The sequence below is a fragment of the Macaca nemestrina genome, chromosome 5 (genome assembly GCF_043159975.1).
Source record: "Macaca nemestrina isolate mMacNem1 chromosome 5, mMacNem.hap1, whole genome shotgun sequence".
NCBI classification, from domain to species: domain Eukaryota; kingdom Metazoa; phylum Chordata; class Mammalia; order Primates; family Cercopithecidae; genus Macaca; species Macaca nemestrina.
In genome coordinates, this window is record NC_092129.1 from 125,587,939 (window position 1) to 125,609,346 (window position 21,408).

Sequence of the window (21,408 nt, forward strand, 5' to 3'; positions counted from 1 at the left end):
TAAAACAAAAGCCTTTAAATCATAAATCTGTGTCCATTGATGTATGAATGGATAAGCAAAATGTAGTATATACATGCAATGGAATATTATTCACCGTTAAAAAGGAAGGAAATGCTTCAGGTTCTAACGTCGGATGAACCTTGAAGACATTATGCTAAATGAAATAAGTCAGTCACAAAAAGACACTATTATTCCATTTATGTAAGGTAGAGTAGTTAAGATCATAAGAGACAGAAGATAGAAGGGTGGTTGCTAAGGTCTGCAGGGAGGGGGAATGGGAGTTACTGTTTAATGGGTATGGAGTTTCAGTTTTAAAGATGAAGAATTATGGAGATGGACAGGGGTGATCGTTCCACAACATTACAGATGTATTTAATACCACTGAACCGTATGCCTAAAAATGGTTAAGATGGTAAATTTGGTTGGATTTTACTGCAATTGTAAAGATACTGTAAATACTTGAAAATATTACTTTTACTAACAAGCTGGATGCAACAGGTAACTCTGAGGCGTGTCAGTGGCAATCACTGTTTTCCTTCAATTTATACAGGTGTGTTTAATACATCTGGTGGAAGTCACTCGGGTCAGAATTCAAGTACCCTCAATGGTGGAGATGTCATCAATCTTAGACCCAACAAACAAAGGACCAAGAAAAACAGAAATCCTTTTAGCAGCTGTAGCATACCCTAAGATGTTTTGGGTGGAAAATAATTGAATTACATTGTGCAGTTCATTAAGAAACCCATCCAGCTGTCATGGTATGTTACAAGGTTTTCAGCAGACTGCACCTAATGGCTCCCTGAAAGTGACAGACTTAAATATTGCTCTGCAGTGCTTTTCAGAATGTAGAGTGAGACCTCTGGTGGAAAAATTATTGCCCTGTGGACTCCTTTAATTTTTTTTACATTAGACGAAGCTTCTCCTATTTTTAAACGAATGCTATAAGAAATTTCAAACACAGGTTTTGCTGAATTTTAAATGCTGGAAAACATAAATGAAATGCCTAAATATATTGTTACAGATTTTAATACTATGGATCAAGGAAGGATAGCATTCTTTTCCTGAAATTGATCATCTAGCTTTTCTGCGAAATAATATTGAATCTGAATACTTTCACAAAATAATACTGAAAGGTAAACCCTAAATCTTGCCAGCCTGCATTAGTATTTCGGCATTGGTACTTGTGCAATATCTGTGTAATGTAGAATGTGAGTTGTGCATGCAGATGTCTGGTACTGGAGTAAGCTGAAGGTATGTGCAGTATTTAAGAAAATGTACATTCTAATTCACTTATAAAACCATTTACATATTGTGTATATGTTTTTATTTTCAAATGAGAAACTCTAGACATATATTTTGCAAAATGAGCTTGGGTTTAAAAAGCGCTTTGTGCCAAAAATATCATACCTAATTTTTATAGTGCTTTACTATCAGAATTTATAGTTTATTATATCTTTTAAAAGCAGTAAGCAGTTTCCGTCTGACAGCATAGATAAAAGAGGAGTATAGGAATTTGAATGCTAGAGCATCTCCCAGGTGAGCCTTATTGCAAAATCTTTTTGGTATAGTCACCCATAAGCATGGTGAGCTCCTGCTGTCATAAGGTCAGCCAAAGCCCCTTAAGAAGGTATACAGCACATCTGCAATCATTCAGGAGGTCCTGTGAAGTGTGGTGATGCATCTAACACCTTTTGCTGCTCACTGAGAACCCAGCTTTGAACTTACAAGATTATACTAACCATTTTTAAAGTGCACAAAAATATTATTATTAGTCTTAACTAAAATTACAGATTTTATAATGCCCTGCAACTCTAAACCATCCTTTTGTTTACACATTTTTGTATGGTATTTTAAGATTATCACTTCAAAATTTCTTTTTTTTTTTTTTCTTTTTGAGACGGAGTCTCGCTCTGTCACCCAGGCTGGAGTGCTGTGGCCAGATCTCAGCTCACTGCAAGCTCCGCCTCCCAGGTTCACGCCATTCTCCTGCCTCAGCCTCCTGAGTAGCTGGGACTACAGGCGCCCGCCACCTCACCCGGCTAGTTTTTTGTATTTTTTAGTAGAGACAGGGTTTCACCGTGTTAGCCAGGATGGTCTCGATCTCCTGACCTCGTGATCCGCCCGTCTCGGCCTCCCAAAGTGCTGGGATTACAGGCTTGAGCCACCGCGCCCGGCCCAAAATTTCTATAACCTTCAGTTTGTATAGCACTTTCTCAGGAGCTGTCAGTCCCACATACAAAATCATTTCTTTTACAAAATGATTTAACATGGAATCATGTGTCAGAGCATAAATTTTGTCACTTGGGACAGTAGCTTTCCAGCTAAGATAATTGCGTGAACTCTGTGAAAACTGATTATCACTCATCAATGGCTTTATTTTTAACCTATAAATAACCCCTTTCAATATACCTGGTTTTTACAGCATTTCAAAATATGTAAAAATAACTTTTCTTGGAAAATGTGTCATGAAGTCATTTTTCATTATTTGTACTAAAAAATGTTTTACGTACGCCTTTCGTGTTTCTCTTGTTTTTTGTTTTTTAAGTCTTCCATCTGCACTCTCCTCGTCCTCCTAATGTTGAGAAAATCAAATTTCCTAGGTGTGTCCTTGTTAAGTGATCAAAAGTAAATGTTCTCTTTGCCATTTTAGATTGAAAAATAAAAAAACTAAAAAGAGTAAATTTCGCTTTTCATTATATTGAAATGATCTGGCATTATCTATTTCACAGTAATATAAAATGTTTATTCTTATGTCACCAGTTGTTACCACTCCCATTGCTGACAATGACATAGGTTTTGGGGGCAAAACTCAGTTCCTAACAGTGGATACTGCTCATGAGTCATCTTTTCTACTCTCTTCAAATTGTCTCTTTAATTTTTGCACAAAATAATATTTTACAGTAAATAGTCTTTTGGTCTTTATTGGCAGAAAAATCACTTGTTATATGTGTTCTAGTTGTTTTTCATATTAGTTGTGTGGCTAAAGGCATGTTACCTATATTTGAAAAAGTAATCTCTGAGGATAGTTGCAGTTCCTGTAATATTTGCAATATAATTTTATGTACTTAGTTTTATCTTTTTTAAAATAAGAACTGAAGAGAGATCTTTGTTACATATTTGAATTTTTAATTTGCACTGCTGTATTTTAAAACTAACCATAATTAGTCATTTAAAATAATTAAGTAGTCCTGAAAGTCAGCCATATGTTAATTTCTCAATTTAATCAATTCTTAAAGCTTTCAAAAATTGACATTTTTTTTCCAAGACCCTTCATTCTCTTAAAAACTTTAATTATTTTATGAAACCATGTATACTGAAGAAAAACTTTTCCAAGATTCCAGGTGATTGTGCATTTGTGCTCTAATCTACTTTTTTAACATTACGGCTAATCTTTTGCATAGACACATTGCTGTGGAATAATTGCAGTATTTCCAAGTTCCTCAGGTTTCCCTTTCCTTTTCCAGTCTCTATGAATTAAATAGTATACAGAATAACCCACATAAGGCAATATAGTTAAATAAAACCAGGTTAAATGATTTCCTCTGTATCTGCCCAAAGTTGATAGCACACATGTATTTTTTCAAAATAAAGCTAAAACTACCAAAAAGAGGATGAAAGCTTTCCTCATTATGGAAGTGAAGTTTTAGGTGGTTGCTTTAGAAGTTGGCAGTGCAGTGCTCAGAAAGAACTCTCAACATGTACTCCTTGGACCTGTGAGTTTTAGGAAATTGGACCTTTTCTGAAGATCTTAGAATAGGGAGTTGGCCTTAGGACCTAGTGTCCCAACTTAGTATTGGACCCTTTTAATATAAGATATTGTTAATTATTAGCATCCTTTTCAAAACCTTTGGAATAGTTACTGGTAACCTGATAAAATGTTCCCATTAATCTGTCATTAGTCTGTCTGTTTCTCTGAAAACAAAATGAACTGATGAGGTGAAAGCTTGTTCCACGTGACACCTACCTAATGAACAGGACTTACTCAGTTTTAACTGTTAAGAATGTCATGTGTACTATTGTCACTCCTTACGTTTTCAGCTATAAAACATGTAAGTCTATCATCATACAGATGAATTCATTTGCTAACAAAATATTTAAAACCGGCAGTAGACTCTGAAATATTCAATAATAAAACTCCTGGCTAACTGGATGATTTGGCTATAATAATCTTCATTAGGTGGTACTTCTTTTCATCTCTCTCTCAAAATATCTACAGTAGGATGTTAGTAAATGGTCTTTTAAAAATAAAAAATTTGGGATAAAAGGAAAACTGAATTCCTTCTATATTTTTGTTACTAATAAATAATGCTTTTGTAAATTTGAATGGAAAACCACTTGTATGGATTGCTATTTGGTTGCAGTTATACTCTGGAGCTTAATTTAAAACACACTACTCAATAAAAATTTCATGAAGGATGAATTCCAATAATCAAAAAATAAATGCATTTCAAAGCTAAAATTTTGTGTGATATGTATGATTGTATCAACAGTGTGGAACTAAATAGTAAAATATATAATGCAACTTCTTTAAAGATCAAAGCAACCTAAAATTATTTCATATTTCAGATACTCTGCCAATAGTTAATAACCTCATTATATTGAAAGCAGTGCTAACAAGAAATGGCAGGAGGGCTACCCTAAAATTGTTTATTATATGCTGGGAATGGTATGGAATTGAGATAGGGCAAAACATACTCTATATGCACTTACAGTCTATATAAAAGACAATAGTTTAAATGAGGGTAAAAATGTGACTCAGGAGATTGATCATCATTTGAAAATAAATTATACTCCCATTCTTATAAATAAAAATACATGTTAAGAATCAACACATTGGCCAGGCGTGGTGGCTCATGCCTGTAATCCCTGCACTTTGGGAGGCTAAGGCAGGCGGATCACAAGGTCAGGAGTTCGAGACCAGCCTGGCTAATATGGTGAAACCCTGTCTCTACTAAAAATACAAAAATTTAGCCAGGCATGGTGGCGTGCGCCTGTAGTCCCATCTACTTGGGAGGCTGAGGCAGGAGAATTGCTTGAACCTGGGAGGTGGAGGTTGCAGTGAGCTGAGATCGTGCCACTGCACTCCAGCCTGGGCAACAGAGCAAGACTCTGTTTCAAAAAAAACAAAAAGAAACCTCATGAAGTAAACGAAAGAAACTATAGAAACTGCCTCCCTAAAATGTATTCGACACTAAACGTCTACAAAATGTTTGTTCCCTTTCCTTCACAGTCTCTTTTCTCTAACTCATACTCCACAGTGTTCCTTGCTACAGTGGATATGTCTTCTACTTGTCAGATAGCCTGGGTGACAGAGTGAGACTCAAAAAAAACAAAACAAAAAAAAAACTGGAGATTCCCTGCCCTTTAGATGTGGCTCTAGGTACAGAATGCTGGAGACACTGCAAACCAGGGACCCCAAGCAGCTTGGAAATGTGGATCATAGCTCTTCAAGTCTGTGATCAGAAATTAATGACCTCCAAAAAAAAACTCCATTGCAAAAAAAATGGGAAAAACAATGCTAAGAATACCAAGGTCAAGGAGGCAGAACCAGAATAATTTGTGGTAGAAAAAGTCCTGGGCTGATGTGGAAGCCATGGGAAGCAGGGAGCAGTAGTAGTTCCCAGAGTGGAAGGGATTTACGAATGCTGACAATACTTGAGAACTTGAAGAAAACCTGACTATCCATTTCTTAATTTTCAAAAAGCTGGTCAAGAAAAAAATGATGCACACAAAAAAATCATCTCACAGCCTGATGACAGCAAATCAGAGTCTGCTAACAAACCAAGTGGCTTTGCCATAGATAGAATTAATGTTTCCCATGAAATGGAAAGATTTAAATAAGGCAGAGTTGGAGCTGGCAAAGGAAGTAACATAAATGTCTTCAGATTTTAACTGCTTTTTATAAAGAGACTAACTTGGCATTTTTGTAGAGAAAAAGAAGTTCAATATTGCTTGCATTGAGAGAGAGAGACATATATAAAATCAGTTTGGATCCTGATTTGGTTTTTCAGTGTGAAGAATACCTACATTGAAATAAAAATTGATGTGTTCATTTCAAAATAGTATCTAGGGAAGTTGTTGCGTTTTTTGTATATCAACAGGACTAGTTACTTTAAACAAATAAGTGTTCTCTAGTTGCTTCACTTTATCACAGATAAAAGAAGAATCAACACACTGGCCAACCTTTTTAGTAAACAAAATGCAAACTAAGTGTTAATGCTCAGTGCTGGAAAGAGTTCAGTGAAATAGCTATATTTTATTTACTGAAAAAAGTATAAATTGCTATAACCTTTGTACAAAAAATTTTTAATAAGTGTGTGAGGCCATGAAAATGTCTATACCCTTTGATCCAATATAATTCACTGCTGGGCCTTTATACAGAGAAAATTGAAAACAAAAGAAGGAAAAAGCCCTGCGTACAAAAATATGTTGCAGTAATAGCAACAAGCTGGAAGCAACCTAAATGTCCGTAAGATGGGAATGGATAAAGAAAGATATAACTACACAAAATAGAGCTCATTAAGTTGACAAGCAGGCTTTATATCAGCATCTAACTTTTTTAAAAAGGCAAGTTACAATATAGGAATTCTAGAGAATTGATGCATTTGAGAAAAGATGAAGCAGATATATAATTGTTCACAGTGGCAAATTATAGGTGGTTTTCTCACATTTTATGTCATAGTTTCTTGTATATCAAAAAATACATTCATATTATGAGACACAGGAATCTTTACATCCAAAATAATTTGATATAGATGCCTTAACATTGCGGAATGAGACAACTTTGGAAAGATTCTTGTTTTGTGATTCCTTTTTATCCCTCTAAGCACAGTGCTTTGTTAACACTGTGTGTGTAGTAAATGTGTGTGCTGCTTAAGGTAAAGAATTTCTAGTCAACTAAATGCCCAAGGTGACTGCGTGATTCCACGCCAAAGCACAGGAAAAAGCAGTGATGCTTTTGCCCCTAGCTGAACACTTGTTTTCCCGCACAAACTGTATTCATCCACAGAATAGTGAAATATGCTAGATCCTAGTACAAGACGAGAATTCAATCTAAAAAATCTCTAGATAGATAATTAAAATATTGCTAGTTTTGTTATTCACAAAACTGAAGATACTTGATGGAATATTTTCCTCATCTGAAACAACTGTCAGTATCAACTAAGTGGTTATATCTAACATAAAGAACTAGTTATCAATTAAAATAATATTTTATCATTTTTACACCATGTGTATTGTGTAAATGCTGTTGGGTTTGAAGACTAATTGAATTTGCTTTCAGCATTTTGTTGCAGAGTTTTGGTACCAGCTCCTTTAGAATGCTCTAATAGCTTGATGGCCTTGTCAGAGTTTTCAATATTTCTAAGCAGAGTCTCTAATCTTCTCTTAATTTTCTTCTGATCTTCAAGAGCACAGCCAATTACTATGGATTGAAACTTCTGATCAACCGGCCCATGTGGCACCTCAGATGAACATGCACTGTAGAGCGACATTAAATGACTCTTGGCATTTCCCAAATCATCCAGAAACTTATTGACCACCTCATCAATAATCCTTGTGGCATGCTTTAGGGATTCTTGCTGCTGGGGGTTTCTAATTGTTTCTACTGACACTTCAACGGTGAGAGTTCTTCCCATCAAACGGTTTGCAGTCAGATTTAATTCTTCTCTTTCTCCTAAAATGTCAATCAATATGAGACATAAACTTATCTGTGTCAAGAACATTAAGGCATTTGTGACTAAATTTATTAAGTATCTGCTATGAAATTTTTTTAAAGATACAAGCTAAAATTATAGCATGTAAGATTAACTGATGAAATGTATTAGATTACAGAAAGAGGTTGTAGAATACCATTTCCTGACAATCTTTATATATGGGATACTAGATGACTTCTCAAATTGGCATGTTTGCAAAAGTTTGGGTAGGTATGCATTTCTAACTGGGATGGAGATCAAGTCTTAACCCTTTGAGCAGTAAGCACATATAGGATTTATGCTGGGTACAGCTCCAGAGATCAGATGTCCCAGATCTCTCCATAACGACATGTGCATTTATCAGAATACACTGCCCCAAATTTTGGTTGAGAAAATATAGCCATGATAGAAGATAAGCTGGCATCAATACTAGGCACTGACTTCATGCTTCTCCAGATAGAAACAGGACAGTGGTCTAAAGTCTTGACCGGTATGAGGAGCTCTATCAACATTTCATTATTTATATGAAAAAGTCAGCAATCTCCTGCTTCTGTAACTTCCTAATTCATTGATCTTTGGGCAGGACAGTGTAGAGACTAGATCATGGCCTACCATAGATGTGTAACAGTTTTGATCTGGATTTAGATTGCTTACTTATCTCACCAGTCACTTGGCCCAGTAACATGTGGCCTGTGTGGCACCAAAGGAGCCCTAGTAGGAAGTCCAGTGCCAATAAAAAGAAAATCACAAGTGACCTATTCCTACCTATTACATGTTCTTCACATGAAAATGACAGCACAGGCTAGGCGTGATGTCACATGCCTGTAATCCCAGCACTTTGGGAGGCCGAGGCAGGCAAAATCACCTGAGGTCAGGAGTTCGAGACCAGCTTGGCCAACATGGTGAAACCCTGTCTTTACTAAAAATACAAACATTAGCCAGGCGTGGTGGCAGGCGCCTATAATCCCAGCTACTCAGGAGACTGAGGCAGGAGAATCACTTGAACCCGGGAGGCGGAGGTTGCAGTGAGCCAAGGTCGCGCCACTGCACTCCAGCCTGGGTGACGAGTGAAACTCCATCTCATAAAAAGAAAAAAGAAAATGACAGCACATTTTTACATTCATGCCTTTTACTGGTCCTACAAGTTTCCTCATTTTCTCTGCATTTTGTCCCTCTCTTTATGTTGTACCTCAATTCATCTTTTTTTTTTTTTTTTTTTGGTCTCTACTTCTCTGCTTCCATTCTCACCCTTTTTCCTCTGTGTTTTTTAATCTCTTGCAGTCCAGTAACTTGTGAAGAACTGAAGTTAGGAGTGTGAACCTGGGATAAAACACATGGCCTTACTGCTTGGGGCCAGCTCTTCTGAGCTTGCAGGCTTTTTCCTATCTCTCCCAGCCATGGCTTGGGGTAGAGAGCATGCTGGAAGAAATCTCTGAGTAAGTGGCTGCTATAATAAACTGACAGCTGCAGCTGCTCTCTGTGGCTCACATTAAATGCTGTGGCCTAGTATACGCATACCGAAAGTCAAGCAAAAATTGACCCACACTTATCATAAACTCTTTAAAGGAGTGTAAAAGACGAGCCCCTTCTGTGGAGATGGCTCTCACCGTCACTGATCTGCCTCATGTCCTGGCTATTTTGGATACTGTGGATCATTTCCAGAAGGATTTCTTTCTCTTGCTCAACAGCAGTTGCTGCTTCTCTCAAAGCTTCAACCCTATAGAAATTGGGAAAACAAAACGGTTATTGTATGCAGGATGTTCTTCCTATTAATTTTATCTCTCATTCAACCCAAATCAAGTTTAAAGATCACCAAACTTTTCAAAATTTCTTCATTTCTGCTTTAAAATTCTTTCATTTTTCTATTTTTTATCCACTTGCCTTTCTCCTATTTTCCTTCCAGCTCATGAGGCAATTCTATTTAGTGTTTATCTAATTAATAGTATTTGTTTTTACAAGATCTGTATTATTTGTATATTTTGAATTTATATCTCATTCTGTTTTTATTTTTTCACTTAGCATCCAGGATCCTATGTGTACTTTTTTTTTTTTTTTTGGAGACAGTCTTGCTTTGTCCGCCAGGCTGGAGCACAGTGGCACGATCTCACTGCAACTTCTACCTCCCGCGTTCAACTGATTCTCATGCCTCAGCCTCTGGGCCCAGCTAATTTTTGTAATTTTAGTAGAGACGGGGTTTCGCCATGTTGGCCAGGCTGGTCTCAAACTGCTGGCCTCAAGTGATCTGCCCACCGCAGCCTCCCAAAGTGCTGGAATTACAGGTGTGAGCCATCACACCCAGCCCCCTATGTGTACTTCTAATCAGTTGGTGCTACATATTTTATAATACTCCATGTGTATACCTACCTGCTTTTCCTTCTCCACTCTCCCAGAGATGGACACTCAGGTTGTCTACCAACTTCTTATTACTACAAATAACACTTCTATGAATACATCTCCCCTTTGGATCTTGGTGAGGATTTCCTTAGGACATATACCAGGACAGAATTGCTGAGACAAAGGGTATGTGTACTCCGCTTTTGACTTAGTACTATGATTATTCTGCAGAATACCTGTACCTGTCCATTCTCCACAGCAAAGCACAGGAGTCCCCATATCCCTACCAACACTCCGCATTTGCCAACTTTCTATTTGCTGCCAGTGTAGTAGAAATACACTGGTATGTCAGGTTAACCTGCGTTTTCCTAATAATTTCAGACATCTCTTTGTATCCTTGTTAGCCTATTCATAGACTTTTCCTATTTTGTTTTTCTCTTTTTAAACAGGAGTTACTGTCCCCTTGCTGATTTGTATACTCAAGAAATTCTTGTTGGTTACAGACATTGCAGCCATCTCTCATCCTCTCTTATATGAACCACGTCTGGGATGTCTGGCACTAAAGAGAGACTCTTATTTTGATGTGATCCAATTCATCTTTTTTTTTTTTTTTTTTTTTTTTTGCCTTATAGCTTATGCTTTTGAAGTTTTGACCTAAGGTCTTCCCCCTACCCCTTGGTCATATTTTCCTATATTTTCTCTTATTAACTTTATAGTTCTACCTTCCTTATGTCTTTAATCCACCTAGAATCAACCCTTGTATGTAGTTAGTTAAGAATGTTGTTTTTTTTCCAAACAGCCATTTTCCCCAACATTATTTACCAAACAATCCATCTTTCCCCTAGCGAATGCGTATTAAGTTTCTCTCTAAAATCTCTATCCCATGCATTAGTGTATTTAACTGTTCTTATACTAGTGCCCAGTTTTGTTTTGTTTGTTTATAGCACTAGCCTTGTACTATAATATTTGATAGAACATGCCCCTCAATCTTCTTTAAAGATAACTTAGCTATTTATGGACTTTTACTTCTCCATATAAATTCTAGGGTACGTTTATTGTGTTTCTCAAAAAATGAGAGAAATTCGACATCTTTATGACGTCATTCTGTTTAAGGGCATGATATATGTCTCTTCATTTATTCAGATCTTCTATAGAGTTCTCATGTATTCTTCATAGTAGTCTTTGTAGATATTGTTGCTCTTGTGAATTTGTATTTTCTAGTTGATTTTTACTGGTTTGAGAAGTGTTGTCTTTGTAGGTTTATCTTGTCACTGGCGACCTTGATTTACATGTATTCATTTTAGTGTTCAGTCTGTTGATTCTGTTGGTTCTTCTAGGTAAATGATCATATCCATATCATCCATAGTTTTTATTTCCTCCTTCCCAATCCTATTACTTTTCTATTACTTTTTTTTTTTTAAGAAAAGGTCCTTCAGTACTGTATTAAACAGTGGCAATGATGGGGGTATCTTTGTCTTTTCCCAAATTTAAGGGAAAGTCTCTGTGGCTTTTTTGTGTAAAACCCTCATCAAACTATAGAAGCGCTACTTTCCCCACTTCACTCAACTGCACACACATGCACTCACACTATACATACACATGAATGTGCCCAGTCACTAAAAAACTAAGCTGTGGAATCATGAGAGCAAAATAAAAATATACATATTGTATATTTAACATGTTGTATACTTCCAGGGTACCTTATTATTATGAATTACAGTAAGTTGCCAACTTTTGCAAAATGAAATAGTGACAGACCTATTCCCAGTATTTGGATGGTCTTAGAAGTTCATGAGAGATCTAATCCTAACTGCTGTCTTAAGTGTGCACAGAAAGAACAACTTCACCAATGTTTTAGCATGTTCAATTCCATAAAAGGATCTTCCCCCTACCCCAAGCACACACGTGCCTTTTCCCCTTCGGTTACCCACCTGTTATACCCCAAAATAGTACTGACAGGCTGTAACATCACAGGATATCTTTATTCTTCAAGATATTAAATATATGTCAAAGTCTGTGTTTGTAAGAGCCACTAAAAGCAAAGAACTGGGAAGAATCTCATGTGACAAATTTGGCTAGAGAACACAATCAAAATACAATATTCTACAAAGTAACAGTAATGCAAGTATCAGGCCCTATTCCAGGACCATTCACTATTTACTTAAACATTTTACATTAGCAATCTCTCAGAAAGATAAACTAGGGCCCAGAACATAGGAAAGAGACTGAGTTGGCACTAAATATTTATGCTAAAAGCACAAACCATGACTCCAATATTTAGACAAATGACACAGGTGAATCATTTGATTGGTAAATGAGAAGATGCTGAAAGAAGAGATTAATTTTTCAACACTTTTTCGGCTGGTATTCAATTGTAAGATGATAAGAGAGAACAACACTATTCTGAAAAGGAAGGTTTCATTTACGAGTTACAGCAATAAGTTCATGTTCTTAACAAAATAGATAAAAAAAGACATTCTAGAAAAAAATAATAAGCCTATCATTCATATGAAAAAATATTTTATCATTAAATGACACCAAATAATTAGATGGAACTGCTAAATTTTGTGTTTTTGGGACCCCCCCCAACCCCACAAGGCTTTTTAAAATACATAATAGAAATTACCAGGGCATTATCCCTGTGAAAACCAGATTTTATCATTTATAGACCTTCTTATATACATTTTTATGTATACTTTTTTTTCATTTCATGCAAAGGTAAAATGTCATTCCCAGAATGTAAAGATCTCAGGGTTTATTTGGCAACATGGGCTTTTCATGTCCGATTCCCTCTTCAGGTAGCATTCTTTCTCCCTGACCCTTGTCTACTGGGTGATTCCTTTTCAAAACCCAATCACTTTGGCAGGAATTGTTTCCTTAGCTTCCCCTATCCCCTCCCTTAAGGCAATTCATGCTCCCTTTGGCCCTGGTACATCCATTTACTCTCTGGACTACCTCATATTTTACATTTTTTCTTTTAAAAAGCTGAACCTAGAGCTCTACTTAATTTAAGTAATGTTTGTATTGTTCATCAGCTATTGCTATCCTTAAACTCATATACATGTCTTTCGTCTACAATTTTTCCATTAGTTCTAGAAAATTCTTGGCCGTTGTATCTTTGAATATTCCCTGTCTCCCATTCTATTATTTTCTTCTGGAACTCTGGTTAGAGAAATGTTGGACCATCTCACTTTATCCTTCATGTTTCTTAATATCTCATCTGACAACACTTTTCTTGGCGGAGAGGGGCAGTTCTGTTTTTACTAACAGATCCTGGAAGCAGCTACACGTCCAAATTGGGAAAGAACTTTTCCTCACATCAAGGCTGGCCTGGGCTGTGCTCCTGTAAAACTCTCTGCATGAAATCACAACTAAGCAGGCTTTGACAAAAAGACATTTTAGAGTACTCAATAGGAAGACAAAACCGGAGCGCATGCATCCTCAGCTAGCCCCCAGGTCTTGGGCACCTCACAAACCTCTGTAGCCTCAGTATCAAAACGGCAAACTGCTGGGAGACTTAGGGGAGTACAACAGCAATTTTGCCTAAACTGTGGCTACTATTAATATGTCAGCTAATACAGTATACAGTGATAACTGCGCCAGCAGTGCCACTACTAGCTGTGCAAAGGGGTCAGTCGCCTATGAAACAGGGATAATAAGGAAACAGTGCTTGTGACTAAATGAAGTAAAGCAGGTAGAGTGTAACTGACTGATAGCACTGACTAAAAAAATTACACACACACACAAGTTAATATGTATAATGTGTCTAGAATTGGCACTGGCATGTATTTATAGTAATAATAGCTATTATATTCTTACCATTATGAATGTGGGCTTATTTATTAATGAGAATTTGTGCTTTCATAAAAAGGAGGGAAAATGGCAAATGCTCATACCATGATTTGAAAGAAATAATTTCTAAAACAGGTTTGTTTTTTCTTTTGAGATGGAGTCTTGCTTGGTCATCCAGGCTGGAGTGCAGTGGTGTGATCTCAGCTCACTGCAACCTCTACCTCCAGGGTTCAAGTGATTCTCCTGCCTCAGCCTCCCAAGTAGCTGGGACTACAGGCATGCACTACCATGTCTGGCTAATTTTTGAATTTTTTATTAGAGATGGTTTTTACCATGTTGGCCAGGCTGGTCTCAAACTCCTGACCTCCCCAGGTGATCTGCCCACCTCGGCCTCTCAAAGTGCTAGGATTACAGGAGTGAACCACCACGCCCGGCCTAAAACAGGTTCTTAAACTCATAGTTCTGTCTCTTATTCCGTACTCCTATATCAAAAGAATGCTATAATGATCACTTTTAGGCAATGTAAAATTCTGAAGGGTTTCCCTAATTGCCAAAATATTAAATTACATTTACTGTCAAGACATTTTGGTGTAAAAGAAGGGACTAGTGTTTTTAGTGTGAAGAGCCACTCTTCAGTGGCATGTCCTTAGGCAAGCCACTTCATCCTTATGGACCCCACTTCCCTCCTTTCTAGGAGAGAGAGCATGTGCCCTCCACCTAACTCAAAGAGTTTTTAAAGTTTCAAATAACAACGTATATTAAGCGTTCTTTTAAATTACAGGCTGTTATACAATATTAACTATGATGCCATCTTGTTTTGTGACTCCTGGAACACAGGCACACCCTAACATGAAACTTTAAGCCAGACGAATGATCCCTATCACCCCCGACCCCAGCCCTTCACTACCTGGGTGCAGGTTAAGCCACAACGAAAGAATGACAGGAAGGCAGAAGGAGCCACTATGTCATAAGTTTTGGGAAACACGTAACAACCCAATCTCCCAGTCCTATGATTTTCCCCCCTGCCAGTCTCCAAAACCCATCTCCCAAACATCTTCATTACCATCTTGAGCTTTCTATGAGCTACCCAATACCTAGCACATAGTGGGTGTTCAGTAGCCCCTGAATTTAAGGCCAATTTAGATTGAATTTTTATCTCTTTGAGGAAACTCATCTATTCATCCATATATCATTCCTACATTTTGAAATGTGACATATTTAAGAAAATTCAGGCATAAAGTATTAGAGCCTGGAGAGCCAGGCTTCCTGGGTTCAAATGTGGAGTTTACTGCTTTCTAGTTGTGTGACTTTGGACAAGTCATTTAAGCTTCTAAGCGTCAGTTTCCCTATCTCTAGAATGGTGATAATAGTAACTTCCACAAAGACATGGGGCCTGGCATATAGTCCATGTACATTAAATGAATAAACAATAGCATGTGTTTTAGAAAAGACTTTCACACTGTGTTTTTCCTCTGCTCTCACACTGTAACAACACAGAAGACTACTGTGACCAAATATGTAGGGGATTTTCCCCACCAACAAGCAGTGGACAGCAGCTAAGTATCCTCCAACTCAGTTCCAGTACTATCTACACCTGGACAGTGTCAGATTCCACAAGTTGAAGGCTCAGTCCCCAAGACCCCACTCCCCACCACTGCAAGTCTAGGCCTCCAGAACTTCCGACCAACTGGCTTCAAATTGGGGTTCCCATGTCCCCCTCTTTGGGTTTAACTTGCTGGAGCAGCTCACAAAATTCAGGGAAACACTTACTTATATGTACCAGTTTATTATAAAGGGTATTACAAAGGACATGGATGAAGAGATGTGTAGCGTGAGGTACAAGGAGTAAGGGGCACAAAGCTTCCATGCCGTCCCTGGGCACATCACCTTCCAGGAGCCTCCACATGTCCAACTATCTGGAAGCTCTCCAAACCCTGTCCTTTCGGGTTCTTATGGAGGCTTGCTTCATTATATAAGCATGAATGATAACCATGTAGAAATGTGACTGGACAAAATGGGTATGCTCTCACTCTAACACAAGACCAGTCTATTCAGATTCTTCTTGGCCTCTGGGTGTTGAATTCCTTCCTCCAGGGCATGGGACAGGACCCTCTCTGGAATGAGGGTCTTTTGACCCACAATCAGACTAGAAACAAGGCAGGCGAAAGAAGGTCAGACAGAGATTCTTTTTCCTGAGGCCTAAAGCACCCCAACATTATAACGTAAGACTGTCATAAGGGTTATGGGAGTTATGAGCCAGGAACTGTGGATGAAAACATTATATATATATATATATATATATATATATATAAATAAAATTGTAATATAGTATTTTTTATAAATTACAATAATTGTTAAAAAGTAACAATAAGCAAGATGGTTTGAGCCACTGAGGAATGCAAAACTCAGACTCCATTTAGAATTGATCATAAAAACAGGGAGAAAAGGGAATCACCTCTGTAGAAGGAAGAAATACAGAAGACAAAATGCAGTCTAAAAAAAGGGCTAGTGTACTGATAAATTCCATTAGAGATAAATGGAAATCCTTTAACAGTTTGTAGAACTGCTGCCAAACATTTTAATCATGTAGATCAGTTCATACTCCAGGTCATGAAGTATGAAATTTCTTCCACAATTGACAGGATGATGTGGTTAGGGAACATTACGTGCACACTTCTAAGTACAAACGGTAAGGTTTTATTCTACCCAGTTACACTACTTTATTAGTTAACATAAAATCAAACTATTAGAGCAAAATTACATATGAGTTTCATGTTTTCATTTAAAAATCGATCTTGTACGCATGATTCTAGTTTTTAATAGTGTAGTGTTCTATGCCATTGCCCATGTGGTTTCAAAAAAACACTTTAATAGGATCAATGTTAGCATTTTTCTCTATTTTTGCTTACCTTAGGAAATCCTTCCTTTTCAGCTAGTATTACTTTTTTAAAAAGAAAAAAAAGGCCTACAAAAGTCTAGAATTACTAAAAAAAGTCCTTGAAATGAACAGCCACATATTAATCACTTTTCTCCTCAGCTCAAATGTTAATTAAGCAAGTTGTAATTTAATCACTGATGTGCAGTAATCAGAATTCATTTTACATTAATCAAACATTAGAATATAATAATATTCAAAACCTGAGGCTTTCTTTTTAAGAGGAGCACTTCAGAGGGCTTTTGTACCTACCACATGTGAAGCATTAATTCAAGTTTGAGGACAATGACTCAGCTTGAAGGAAGGCGGGGTGGAGTAACATCCTCCCCATTCCTTTAGGAAAAAATCTTTTCTTTCTAACTAGGGGAGAGCGAGTGAAGTGGTTGAGAACATGCCCTCAACGTTCTGAAGACATGGAGAGAGGTGTGTTACTTGTTATGCGGCTCCCTAAAAAGAAACATCAGTTAGAGGGACTTCCAGTAACTGAGGCCACCAATTTCTACTTGCGCTTTACTTTTTCTGGGAGTGGAACGGGTCAGGTTTGCTAGTATTGTGAAAATCCATGAGGAAGCATTATTTCTCTCTTCCACTTGCCTCATTCTGAGTGGAACCCCAGAACCTTGTGTAGGGCTTAGGTTTCTCTGCTGCCATCCAAGAAATTATTTTGAGTGGAGAATCTCTCACTCTCTGGCTCTTTTCTCCCAATAGTAACAATAATAATGCCTTACTTGTTAAAAGAGATGCCGTGGTTTTGAAGTATTTTCTCGGCAAACGGACACTTCATATTTGGGTGTATTAATGGAGGGAGATAAAACACACATGCAGTGTTTCCTGAACTTTTTGGCTCACATGCTTCTTTGCTCATGCACAACCTAGAGAAAACTATGGAACCAACTCCTTGTGTACAGTTTCAGGGAATTCCAGGTGCCTAACAAGGTTTTCTTTTAACTACAGTTGCTCACAAAATTTACACAGTAACTTGAGACAAAAGTTCACAGGAAGTAGATAAAACTTTTCAATATACCGTTAAAGTCTTTCCAAAAATCTATTAACATTATATTGTTTAGAAATTCTGTACAAGTCTACTACTATATTACCTAATAAAATCTTAAGCAAGAAAAAGGGAAAACTATCTTTTCATACTTTCAGGCCAGTGACTAACACTTCGTCTTCTATGTAGGGAGGTGCCCAATAAATACTGAGAGACAAACGGAACCGCGGAATCCCGTCCGCCAGGTCAGGGGATAAAGAGAAGCCGCAACGTCTTTACTGCATGAAGCACCCGGTAACTTACTGCCTACCCCTCACTCCTCTCTAATCTTTGGTCTCAATGGATTGCTGGGTTGGTTTTGTTTTATTCATTTTTGCTCTTTTAGTGTTCTGAAGCAAGGAAACTTAACTTCACGTGGAGGGCCACTGTAAACTGCTGCCTCCCTTAAAAATGTATGACGGGAGAAGAGTAAGTTAAAAACATTTGGGGCCACACAGAAGGTTCTAGAAGCTCTGCAGACCCACGCTGCCACAGTCGTTAATCGCATGGAATCTCACCTCTTAACTTTTATCTCCTCTTTTTCCTGCTCCCCAACACCTAGGTAAGTTAATCAAAGTGTGGCCACCATCACGCCCTCACAGGTTTAGCTTACAATGCGTTTTCTCTTGGACCAGGGGAGAAAATCCAAGAAATAAACAAAACTACACCACGTCCATCCACAACAAATCTCAACAAGCAACTTCTGTTGCCGCTGCCTCACTGTGCCCCAGGGCCCGGCCCGCCACACGCGGCCTCCGTCCGCTAACCGCCCGCGCGACGAGCAGAACGCCCGAGACCGCCCGCCCGCCCGCGGCTCACCTGAGCTCCAGCTGGTCCAGGCTCTCCAGCAGGCGGCTGGAGCGGTCGGCCATGGAGGAGGAGCGGCAGAAGCGCCCCTCGTTGGCTTTAGCGTTGATCTTCGCCTGAGCCATCTAAGCCTCCGACGCGGGGCAGCCGAGAGGTCACCGGCCCCTCCGGCGGCGGCGAGTGGAGCGCTCCTCGGGCTGCAGGCGTCGCCGTCACCACGCGGGCGCCCGCCCTCCCTCTGACGCCCGCGGGGGCAACCCGGGAGGACTCGCCGACACCGCGGCTGCCGCGTGGCCAAAGAAGGGCAGGCGCGGCGCCCGCGGGGCTCGGGGACGCCGGGCCTGGGAGGGGGCTGCAGCGGCTGGAATTAGAGGTTCGCGGGCCACAGGGGCTCGAGGATGGGCCGACAGGGGCTCGGGCCTGGGGAGCGCAAGTCTCTGAGGCACGGGGAGGGGCAGACGCAGAGACTGAGCGCCTAATGTGGCCAGCGGATCGTCTGCTCCTCAGACCCAGGAACTACCCGAAGCCCGCCCGGACCCACAGACCACCCCCAGCTCCGCCCCGCGTGGCCCCGCCTCTTCGTGCAGCCTAAAAGTAACCAACTTCCCCCACACGAAGGTTCCTATCGGTCGATGGGTTGTGGGTGTATTGCTCAGTGATGGCTTCGTTTAGTTTCCTCCAGCACCCATAATTCAAAGCAAGAACAACGACATTAAGGGTCCTGTGATATAGGGAGAAAAGGTCCTTTTGTGAAACAGAAGGCAGTTAAGTGCAGCTCCTAGGCAGCCCACACTCACCTGACCTTCCTGTTACCACTTTATACTAAGATGAGAGTAACGAATGCCCGGAAAACGCTGAAGCTATTAAGTAAAAAAGAAAAAGCTACTCCATCTTTCCCTATCTAGGTAGATGTAGGAAACAAAGTGAATTTACTTCATTTTTATCATTCTAAGGATTACAGGTGTGAACCACCACGCCCGGCTTAATGAAGGAGTTTTTAATTTTTGCTATTAAAATTATTCCTGTTGAGTGAGCCGAGATCTCGCCACTGCACTCCAGCCTGGGCAACAGAACGAGTCCTTGTCTAAATAAATAAATAAATAAATATTCTGAGTGAAATAATTGGCATTAAGAAGTCCTCAACTTTTAAATTTTTTTTTTTTTTTTTTTTTTTTTGAGACGGAGTCTCGCTCTGTGGCCCAGGCTGGAGTGCAGTGGCCGGATCTCAGCTCACTGCAAGCTCCGCCTCCCGGGTTCACGCCATTCTCCGGCCTCAGCCTCCCGAGTAGCTGGGACTACAGGCACCCGCCACCACGCCCGGCTAGTTTTTTGTATTTTTTAGTAGAGACGGGGTTTCACCGTGTTAGCCAGGATGGTCTCGATCTCCTGACCTCGTGATCCACCCGTCTCGGCCTCCCAAAGTGCTGGGATTACAGGCTTGAGCCACCGCGCCAGGCCAACTTTTAATGTTAACAAAAAGATGCAGTAGGCCTCTAGGTCAGGCACCAGCTGTCGGTAAAAGATGGAATAGAGCTGAGGATACAAAGATTAGTCTACTTAAAAAGTTAGGTTTTGGTCCCCTCTCCTGATAGCTCTATGCCTCTCACTGCAAGGATGTTAATGTACACGGCACAGAAAATGATAGATAATAATAGTCTAAAGCTGAACCAGCACCTTTAATCAGAGATCAAAGTCATTTAAATACTTGAACAGAGTTGAAGCCCTTAAGGCTGGATCCCAATTCCCTCTGAACTCATTCTAAATCCTAATTAACTCTTGGGGTAGGGGATTATTTGACCTTATTAAAAATACTTTATCATGACACAAACGAAAACAAAACAGATTTTGTGAGTGGTTTGAAAGTCTATCAAGTGACTTTAGAATCATCCTGAACTCTTTTTCTCTCATATCCTAGATCCACCTCATTAGTAAATCCCATTAATTTTTTTTTTTTTTTTTTTTTTTTTTTGAGACGGAGTCTCGCTCTGTCGCCCAGGCTGGAGTGCAGTGGCCGGATCTCAGCTCACTGCAAGCTCCGCCTCCCGGGTTCGGGCCATTCTCCTGTCTCAGCCTCCTGAGTAGCTGGGACTACAGGCGCCTGCCACCTCACCCGGCTAGTTTTTTGTATTTTTTTAGTAGAGACGGGGTTTCACCGTGTTAGCCAGGATGGTCTCGATCTCCTGACCTAGTGATCCGCCCGTCTCGGCCTCCCAAAGTGCTGGGATTACAGGCTTGAGCCACCGCGCCCGGCAATCCCATTAATTTTACCTTCAGAATATATCCAGATTCTTCCCAATTCTACCGCCACCATTCTGGTTCATGCTACCTGGTAAGTTAGTATCTGAAGTACTACAATACCTTCCTCTCTGGTCTCCGTGCTTCTACTCTTGCTTCTCATGTACATGTTATCTCAGTGCAGCAACTACAGCAATCCTAAATTAGGCAGATCATACCATTTATTCTCAGAAACCTTCAATCGCTCCTTACTTCGGAGTAAAAGCCAAGGTCATTAGAAAAACCTCAAGTTCATTTCCTATTACTCTCTTAGCTCATCCTCTCAGTGATACTAGTCTTCCTGCTTTTCCTTGAATATACTAAGCTCCTGTCTGGACCTTCCCCTCCTCCACCTGGAACTCTCTTCCCTATATATATTTTCATCCTCATTCCCTCACCTTCTTCAGGTTTTTGCTCAAGTTTACCTATCAGTGAGATCTTTTCTGACCACCCTATTAAAAATAGCAAGCCTCCCTGCAACTCCCTGTCCCTGCACTATTTATTCCCTTCCCTTCATTTTCCTTCGTTACATGTATCACCAT

The 21,408-nt window shown here is 39.4% G+C and overlaps 2 protein-coding genes and 1 long non-coding RNA gene across 7 annotated transcripts in view; 1 reads left to right on the top strand and 2 right to left on the bottom strand.

Moving 5' to 3' along the window:
• The window catches only part of LOC105479527 (RAB23, member RAS oncogene family), a 33,371-nt gene extending 30,690 nt beyond the window's left edge, over nt 1–2,681 (top strand). For all 5 annotated transcript variants that reach the window (XM_011737515.3, XM_011737520.3, XM_011737518.3 and 2 more), the window contains exon 7: nt 551–2,681. In XM_011737515.3, the coding sequence (XP_011735817.1) occupies nt 551–690 (140 nt within the window). In that variant the 3' untranslated portion in view covers nt 691–2,681. The remainder of the gene's footprint in view (nt 1–550) is intronic.
• On the bottom strand, nt 1,443–19,590 carry LOC105479528 (BAG cochaperone 2). Its single transcript, XM_011737521.3, has 3 exons — nt 18,605–19,590; nt 9,302–9,411; nt 1,443–7,675 (listed from the first exon to the last, which is right to left on the bottom strand). Exons 1-3 carry the CDS (start codon nt 18,715–18,717, stop codon nt 7,263–7,265), a joined length of 636 nt encoding a protein of 211 aa, XP_011735823.1. The 5' UTR covers nt 18,718–19,590; the 3' UTR covers nt 1,443–7,262.
• LOC112426280 (uncharacterized) lies at nt 9,418–18,592 on the bottom strand. Its single transcript, XR_003017551.2, has 3 exons — nt 18,304–18,592; nt 17,008–17,202; nt 9,418–15,966 (listed from the first exon to the last, which is right to left on the bottom strand). It is a non-coding gene; the product is annotated as an uncharacterized lncRNA (long non-coding RNA).
• Nucleotides 19,591–21,408: the final 1,818 nt, after the last annotated feature.